Below are 9,493 nucleotides of genomic sequence, written 5' to 3'. Positions count from 1 at the left end.
GGGGCCTTGTCAGTGCCACTAGTTTGGTTACCCAGCTAATTCCATCAGAGTCATCGAACCAAGTGTTAGTGTGTGTGAAGAGTCTATGAGTCAATTGCCAGCACAAAATTCTTCCTGACATGGGAAGGCAGATGATCTCAACTTTTGAGTGCATACAGTGCAGATTTCTAGTTGAATGGTTCTTGACAATAGTGTCCTCTGAAACATAATGCCTGGCCAAGAGCCAATGATTATGCCACCATACAAATCACTGTGTATCTGACGCCAGAATGCCTCTGTGCAATGGTAGCAACAAGAGTTCTCAGTCCTGGTGTTCCACAAGATGTTGCGTTGGCTCTTTTATTCTTTATCAGACCCTGGAATTAAAGATTTTATTTAGATAGTTTTTAGGAAATAAGTGGTGATGGAGGAAGAGGAAAAGGGAAGAGAGGAGGCTTTAGTGTAGTTTAAGAACAGCTTTGCTGTTTTACAATTCCCATTAGGACAAAATTAGTCCACATTTGAAGCCTAGTTTTAATAATTGTTGGATAGATATTTTCACTTTAAATCTCTTGTTTAATTATAGAACTAAAACAGCTTGCTTCAAACTGCTAGCTAATGATCCAGATATCATTTTAGTAATTGCTAGCTTCTTTCAGAAATGCATTAATTTTGTAAGAATTATAGACTTTCAAATGTAAAAAACATAGGGTGTTTTTAAGATTAATACATCAGAACACTCATAATTTGTTGCAAATGTTATTTTACTGTATCATATTATAAATCTAAAATTATCAGAACATTCTTAAGATATTTTAATTATTTTAATTTGCATTTAATTGTATTTTTTAGGATTAAAAGTAGGTAGATCATACTCTATGAATGCAGTTGGTGATGTAAATGAAATCTAAGTTATGCAGTGTTCTATTCAAAGGGAATTATGCACTGGTTAAGATATTTAGCCAAATTTCATCTCCCACTATAAAATTGATGGCTGATTTTTAAATACCAGGTTTTTTTTTTCCTGGAAATAACTCTTTAGTGCTTTTTCACATTAGATAAGTAGATCTAAGCTTTGTATTTGATAGGAATAGTAATTTTCCACATAGAACCCTAAATGTTACTCATAACAAACAATATACAGCTACACTAAAAAATATATTTTTTTGACTGAAATCAAAGTTGTCAGTGTTTCTTCTTTTTGGTTGGTTTTTGACATAGTAAAACATTTTCTTTTCTTATTAGCTAGATATAGGTATTAGCAAATTATAAAAACCAAGTCTCTTTTAAATATTGGTGGCAATTCAAGAAGAAAAGAAAAAGATAATTGAAAAGGTTTCTTGTGGTTTGAAAATGCCTTCCAAATATTCATTAAACATTTAAGTGAGTAAATTTGTAGAATATGTTTCTGACATTGGCACTGGTTCTGTGGTATTTCTCTGATCAGATGGAAGTGCTGTGTGTTATGCAGAGTGCATTCAGTTCATTCATGCATAAACAATATCATTTTCATAAATTAAAACCTCCCCTGCAGAAGGAACATCTGTGCCTGCCTTTGAATAAAAGATGGTGGCATGTGAGTTACTCCTTGACTGACTGAAAGAATCCTTATGTTTTAGAATGAAGTTATATAGGCAAAATGAAAGGGGGAAAAACAATCTAACTTAAGAGCCTGCATTTCTACTTTACAAAAAAAGAAAAAATCCACAATATACATTTCCTTTCTTGATGTTTTAAAAGCTGGAATCCTTAAAATGCATTCTTTTATTATTTCTTCTGTTTACTACAGCAAGAGTTTTTAGTTTGAATGAAGATGTATAATATTAAATATAGGTGAAATTAAGCTGCTGAATAGATCATCACATCAGATCTGAATGTTCACTTCATGTCCCGTAGGCTGGAAGGCTGACAATGTTCAGATATCCTATCAGTATTACATCTCTTAAAGTAAGAACAGTGAGAGCAATCCTAGAAGCAACAGCTTGATTTCAAAATAACAACTCTGATTCACTTGGAATGAGATTACTGCATTTTGGATAAAGTTGGGACTAACTTAAGAGCATTTCTGTCATCTGATGAAGGCTGATGGAAAACATGTTAAAATGATATACTTTAAATTGAACTCAAACATTTTTTAATGTTGAAATATTCCTTACTGCTACTGTCACAGCTTGACATAGCCCCATTGGCAATGTTATTAGTATGGCTAATTGTTCCTGTCCATTAGATTACTCACATTTTTCTGGAGCAGTTTGCTAAATGAGGTCAGCTTTCTGGAACCCCTAAATCACCAATGAGAAGGAGATTAAAGGAACAAGCTTGGGAAGAGAGGTAGCCATCCAATGTGGCATCCGAATCAGAGGAGGAACAATGGAGTTACTAATGACAGTAATCAGAGCACCATGGTAGAGCCAGGACACAAGTGCCAAAGTGTTATTCCCTAGGAAGCATTCCTGTCAGTCAGTACATCCAGACGAAGAGAAATGCCAAACTTTGTTTTTGGTGGACTTAACAATGGACAGAGTCATCTGTAAGTTTTCCACAGAATTCTTTTTAATGTTCCAAAAAGAGAAGGAACACAATTGTACCATCTTAAAATATATTACATTACACATAGTATGTTCTTGAGTACAAATAACTCACTACATTTTCTCCTGGAAATCATCACAGGAGGTTCATAAGGTAATTACAAAATGCTACTTCTTGGATTCTTTAAATTAATTAAATCATTTCTACCTGGCATTTTCTAAAGGTACATAACTTTCTTTGGGGATAGTACTGGTTTGCAAACCAGTACTATATTGTATAGTACTATTGTATAATACATGTTTGCCAAGTGCAATGGTACTTTATGATAGTACTGATTTTCAATTCTGTTCAGGAAAATGCACAGATAACAATGTACTAAGAAAATGGCAAAGTTTTCTCATATATTTTTAAATGTATAGACAAATTAAGCTAGGGCACTTGTTTGTGTCTGCTTATTAATAATTAACTAAATATCCCCTTTTTAAAAAAAAATGGAAAAAACATAATCATTTAAAAGAATAAAAATCAAAAAGCTAAAAAAGAAGACACAAAACAAAACAAAGAAAAACAAACACAACCGTTTGTCGCCCCCCCTCCCCCCGCCTCATGTTCCATGTAATGAAATATGAGTTAGGTTCTTTCATTATCTACGAAGAGCTGGTGACTCCCTAATCAAGATATACAGACTAAAGAGTATGCCAAAGTAAACTTTTGTCTTTTATTTTATTCTACTTTTAGCATTTAGTATTTTTTAATTCAGCAAATAAAGCAACTATTCTGCTTAAGAATTATACTTAAAAATCACTTTAAGAAGAAATGCAACAATTGGTCAGATTTTCAATACTATTTTATTGCAACTGGATGAGTGTTTTCTAAATTGTGCATTACACCATAATATACAGGATTACAAACAAGATTACAGTACAGATCGATTCCAGTGGTACCAGTATCACATCTCAAACAGCACTTATTCTGGACTGCATTTTACATGCAATAGCTATTGTTCTAATTATGAATTAAATGGTTTGAATTTATTTAAGCTACTGTACTAATTGACTACAATAGGTATAAATCCCAACATTAACAACCTGATTAGATTTAGGCTCAGATTTATTACATGAATATATGACAAACCACCATTTGTGTGACTATGTATAAAATCATGCATTTATATTTTCTGGGAACATCAATAGCTTCAGATTCTCTGTAAAATCATGGAATGCAAAGGAGTAAAAGACTAAAAAGAAACAGTGCAAATTGTATGTGATAGTCAAGCAGCTTTTGATTTAAAGAAGGGTATGTTGGCATTTGTTTATAATATGTATATACAAGCTTGTGCAAGTAATGTGTTGAATTGATATGTTTTGATAGGGACTACATCTCTCTCTCTTTTGTTTTTTAATCCTCTTAAGAGTTATGGATCTGGTTTTCGTTTTAAGGAGAAGGAAAGACTTTAAAGTGAAATGAATTGCTCAAATTGTGCAATTTTTTTTACAATTAGAGAGGAAAGAAGTGCTAAGGCAACACAATAACTTTCTAAGCACTTTTCTGCTGGTTTAAATTAGTTAAATTATTTTGTATAAATTAGATATAATTCTACTTTTCTGATATGTATAAAAATTGATGAAGCTGCATGGTTTTAAAATAGGAAATCCACATTATAAAAAGTCATTAAAAATTCTGTACAAAATCACAACAAAATAATTCAGCATGGGAAAGGTAACAAGTAGTAAAATGCTGGTTGAAAAATATATATTTATATATATTTTAATTGGCCCATTACTAGTTTAAAAATTGCATAGATCCTAATTATTGCTTGTGATTTTGTTATCCCGATCTGATAATTAATATGATCTGAATACAGCTACACCAAATTTGTGGTGCATTTTTTTAACCGTATTACTTTTTTAAAATAGAAGAGCTATAGAAAATAATACATAAGGTGAACAGGAACTTTGATCCCCTGTTTCTTCCAAAGGCAGTAACGACAATAAATACATATATCACTTGAAGCTTGGAGTATTTGCACTTTGCAGCAATAGTACCCAAAGGGCTGCCTTTTGTAAACACCACAGTCACTGTAAGAACAGTGGGTACGTTTCCCGGGGATGGTGAAACTGACATGCCTCTAATCGTGAAAGATGGCATTGAGCTGGGCACTCATGACTCGCTCATGATGTGAATGGCTATCGAAGGACATGATATTGTCTATAGGGATCTCACAGCGAGGGGCAGCGGCGCCCGAGAAGATTGATCCGTGGCTTTGGGCCCCTGCCAAGGTCGCTGCAGGATAGTGCATGGTAAAGGCATAATTTTTCTCAAACTCCGCGGACGGTTCGTGTTTGAAAGAGAAGTTGCCATTGATACTGAGCGGCGGGCTGAGGGGTCCGTCAAAGGAAGGGCTGGTGCAATCAGTCAGGGGGCTTTCAAAGAAGGGCTCCAGCGCAGCGCTGTAGGCGTGCGGCGGCGGCTTAACGTGGAAGACGTGGGAGCTGTCCATGGTACCGTAGGGAGGACTGGGCAGCCCCGGCGACTGGTAAGAGTAGGGGTGCACAGGGAAGGAAGCGCTGGCGGTAGGCAGGTGCGGAGGCATGTCCTGGTTTTGCTCAGGCAGAAAAGTCCGAGGATTAAGCTGCAGGCAGCCGGCAACCAGGTTGGTGGTGGGCTGGGATAAGCCCTTGCAGAGAGTCTGTACGAAGGAAACCAGATCAGGGCTTTTGCCCGAACGCAGGATCTCTGACAGAGCCCAGATGTAGTTCTTGGCCAGGCGCAGCGTCTCGATTTTGGACAGCTTCTGCGTCTTGGAATAGCAGGGCACCACCTTGCGCAGGTTGTCCAGAGCCGCGTTTAGCCCGTGCATGCGGTTCCGTTCCCGGGCGTTGGCCTTCATGCGCCTTAGCTTAAAACGCTCCAGGCGTGCCTTGGTCATCTTCTTCTTTTTGGGGCCCCGTCTCTTGGGCTTTTGATCGTCGTCTTCCTCTTCCTCTTCTTCCTCCTCTTCCAGATCCTCGTCCTCGTCCTCCTCCTCTGCCCCGTTCCTCAGTGAGTCCTCTTCTGCGTTCATCGCTTCGAGGTCGTCCTCCTTCTTGTCTGCCTCGTGCTCCTCGTCCTGAGAACTGAGACATTCGTCTGTCCAGCTGGGAGGACCCTGGGGCTGAGGCTCGCCCATCAGCCCGCTCTCGCTGTATGATTTGGTCATGTTTCGGTTTCCTACATTCAACAGGGGTGGGAGAGAGGAACAGAAAGAAAAGGAGCAAAACACTACATTCAAAAACTACCTAAGCCTTCAGCTCCCACTCCCTAACCTTGTAGAAATGCACGTGAAGAGAAGTACCAGCTCACTACAAAATGGATGCCCCTAAGAAAAAGTTAAATGCTGTGTTTTATAATGGCGCGCGTGTGTCCCGCTGACACATAGGAGACAGGGCAGGGCTGGAGGTGGGAGAGAGAGTAAGTATGTGTATATGTACACTCCTGTGTGTATGTTTCCTAGGTTTGGTGAAAGTGTGTTTATGGTGATTATGTGGCAGAATAATATGCGTGAAAATGAGCATACATTTCGACTACTTCATGTTTGTTGGTTTTTTACTGACTGCCTTACATTTATCTGTATGAGTTCAAAGTCACTCGCAACTCCACAAAAAATGAGGAGTTTGAAAATCCCAATTTTGTTTGTTCCCTTCTCTGCCCTTGCTTCTTGTACTTAGCGATTACAGTTGAAGAGCCCTTACGTAATTTACTAACGGTAGCAGTGATTTTTAAGAAGATTATACTAACTGGAGATTGAAGAGCAAATGCTTGGCAGAGAAAAAGTAGTATCCACCAAATTATTTCACCATTAACGAAACATTTGGCAACAAAAGTCGTCCGGGGTCTCCATCCCACCCTCTCCTTTTTTTTCTCGCCTCCCACTACAGTCTCTCTGCTGAATTTCCACCTTCTACAAAAGCTCTGGCTACATGACCAGGGCTGAGGGCATGGCGCAGAGCGCCCTTCCACGCACTTGGGATCAGGTGCGGAAGGCGCCTCTCTAATAAACAGCCCATTGAAAGAGCTGCCCGCTCTTTATTGGGGCTTTTCAAACTTCGCCTCAAACCTCTTTTTAAAAGAATGAGTAATTATAATGGTCGGCGATTGGCAATAGAGAAGTTGCCGCTTCTAATGAAGAAAATAAAAAGCTTTTAGTGAGACAACTGAATTTTCTGGCTTTTGCGGTGGCTGCTGGAGACTTGGCAGCCTCTGGAGCAGTAACAGGTAGCAGGAGTTGGTTCCTCTCTCCTCCACACTCCTTCCCTCCCCTCTAACTAAACTATCTGTCAACGGGATTTCCCCCCCCCCCCCCCGGGGTGTGTATACTCTGGCTAGCAAATGTCCCTTTTATTCACTGAAAAAATAAGTTGGCACTTCCAATGTGCATAAAATAGATGCACACAAAACAAATCTTGGTATCAGGGCTTTTTTTTTTTTTTTTTTCCTCTTTTTCCTTACTGGAAGAAGTGAGAAAGTGAACTAGTTATTTGCTTTCATGACTTCGAAATCACCACTAGCAAATAATCAGAGTTACTGTGCATTATTTTAAAAAATCCAAAGATGCTCCTGTAATTTCTCCCGTCCTCAAAACCAATATACTAAAACATATTTTTTTAAAAAATCAGAAAGCCTGCCGTGGTTATTTGAGTGATGCGAGTCGAAATTGTGCGTATTTGCCTGCAATCATAAAGAGGACTGCCTGTTTCAATACACATACACACGCTCGCAAACGCACACATTCAGAATATGTGTAGGTATATCCGGTCTTCAATTACTGCTTTTATTCCCAGGCAAAAATGAAAGACTTGTAATTACCTGCAGTTGTTAGTAGGTCCTGAGCAGTGATGGTCTCATAACCCTGGGGCCTCCGGATGCCGTGCCTTCTGCGTGGGGCGAATTCCTCGTTTCCCGGCCAGGCGAGCGCTCAGGTTATATAGGCGGGTTGGTGATGCTGAGCGCAGGCGGGGCCCGGAGCGGAGCGGCTAGCAGGTCCTTGCGCCCGGCGCCTGCGCACGCGTCCAGGCTGAGCGCTCCCTTCGCCCTCCCCCACCGCCCGCCCCTTCAGCATTACTGCTCTCCCACCCTCCTCCGACTCCAGCTCCCCTAGCCCCCACCCCTACCCCCGCCCCATCTCCTTCCTCCCCGGCATGCGCCATATGGTCTTCCCGGTCCAGCCAGGAGCCAGGGACCACGTGACCTGCCCATTTGTATGCCGCGGAGCGCTCCATTCCGGCCCCTTTGTGGCCAGAAGAAAGTGGCCCATCTGTCGCCAGTTAGAGACTCCGCGGACCTGTTTTTACCCGCAGGAGAGATTAACCCTTTCAGGCGGCAGAAGGGAGAGGGGGCAAGGGGGGAGGAGAATTGAGGGAAGGGAGCGGGAAAGCTAACGTTGACTGCGTTTAGATCAGAGTGAGTGGCCCGCGTTGGGGCGGGAAATAGGGCAGAGGTGAAAGAGGCAGCAGCGTGGAGACTGAGGCGCGCAGGGAAGCGTCCTGACTCCGTTGGTTATCTCCTCCAGGCTTTGGTCTCCAGAGCACCAAGACTTTCTGCCCTCTCGGAGTCGTCCATCTCTGGGTTTCCTCCTCTTGGCAGACGCTTTGCTTATTGGCGCCAAAGGGTAGCTTCTCCTCATCTCCACCGAACCTTTAAGAAAACATATATGCCATGTAAAAATGGCTTCATCTGTAAACTCAGCTTTGATGCTAGTTCTTTAGCCTCCTTAATTGTATCGTCCACTCCCACTCTCTACAGTCCAGAAATTTTGTACCAGTCACTCTACCCCATACATAATGCAACTCGGTGTGTCCCCACCTTCAGCTACCCCTGTTTCTGGAGACTTCCCCCACAGAAGTCCTGGCCCTTGGCGCAGTCTGGTCCACACGCTCGGGCCTTGGCTCCTTAGGCCTCAGAGCTCTGTGTGTGAAAGCTGGGGCACTCCTTTGATGCTTAGATTCTGCCTCTTTGCCAAGGCCATTGGATTGTTGCAAAGGATGCCCTCATCTGATGCCCCTTGTTCCTTGTCAGAGGCTGGCATTCCACCGTTTCAGGCCTGTAAGTGGGTACTTGGCTCAGACAAGTCTTCTCAATAGGGGGATGCAACCGGCCTATGCTAAAGGAGTCTTTTTGTTCGGCTTTCAAGAAAGAACTGTAACACAGCTCTGCAAGGGGTTAATGGCCATGACTCCTCTATACCTCAAAGACACTGTCTTGATGCGACCTCCACCTTGTCTGTCAAACAAAGATCATAGAGATTCCTGACTAATTCTGAAGGAGCTATATTTGTGTTCGAATGGTGATTCTCTATTTATTCATTCCTACCAAGGCAGATTTTAGTCACATATCCCATCTTTTCCATTCCTTCTCCACCAGCTTCTTCTCTAATTCTCCATTAACTAACACCTTATCCCTCCCAGACCCATCGCCCCTTCAAATGAATGCCTCGAACTTGGATTGTTTATTTAAAGGCAATCTTTCTAAAAGCCCCTCAAGTTTGCAAACAATGTCAGGGTTGAGCGGCAGAAGCTAGGTGCCTCTGGGAACTGGAGGAGCAATGCAGTGGAGAGGGAAAGAGGGTTCTAACAAGATCACTGGTGCCTGGAAGGCGGTGGTTGCAACCTTCCCCGTCCACTGAAAGCATGAGGTGAATTATGCTGAGTTTCCAAGACCAGAGCTGTAAGGAGTTTTTGCTCTTCTGTGTTCACTCATCAGTGTACAAAGAGCACAGAAGAATGTCAAATAATTCACCTCAGAACCTAGTCTCATTATTTACCCCTGCACCGTCTGTATCATCAGTGATGGGTTAAAACTTAAGGGGCTTGGAAGTTAAGGAGAGTCCACAACTCGCAGGTCTGAGGACACTTGCTGCAGGGCGGACCAAGTGCTCCCCACTCTCCCAGCAGCCTCCCACAGGCTAGCTCACCGTGCAGCTACTGGCGCCCTGGCTCTCCCTTGTTGG

General features: G+C 41.8%; 1 protein-coding gene across 1 annotated transcript; it reads right to left on the bottom strand.

Moving 5' to 3' along the window:
- Positions 1–3,337: 3,337 nt before the first annotated feature.
- NEUROD1 (neuronal differentiation 1) lies at positions 3,338–7,559 on the bottom strand. Its single transcript, XM_059166861.1, has 2 exons — positions 7,354–7,559; positions 3,338–5,718 (listed from the first exon to the last, which is right to left on the bottom strand). The coding sequence occupies exon 2, from the start codon at positions 5,705–5,707 to the stop codon at positions 4,637–4,639; it is 1,071 nt and encodes a 356-aa protein (XP_059022844.1). The 5' UTR covers positions 5,708–5,718; positions 7,354–7,559; the 3' UTR covers positions 3,338–4,636.
- Positions 7,560–9,493: the final 1,934 nt, after the last annotated feature.

Source organism: Mustela lutreola, chromosome 3 (genome assembly GCF_030435805.1).
Source record: "Mustela lutreola isolate mMusLut2 chromosome 3, mMusLut2.pri, whole genome shotgun sequence".
NCBI classification, from domain to species: Eukaryota; Metazoa; Chordata; class Mammalia; order Carnivora; family Mustelidae; genus Mustela; species Mustela lutreola.
The sequence above is the reverse complement of the archived record's forward strand: the minus strand, read 5'-3'. Positions and strand labels throughout refer to the sequence as shown.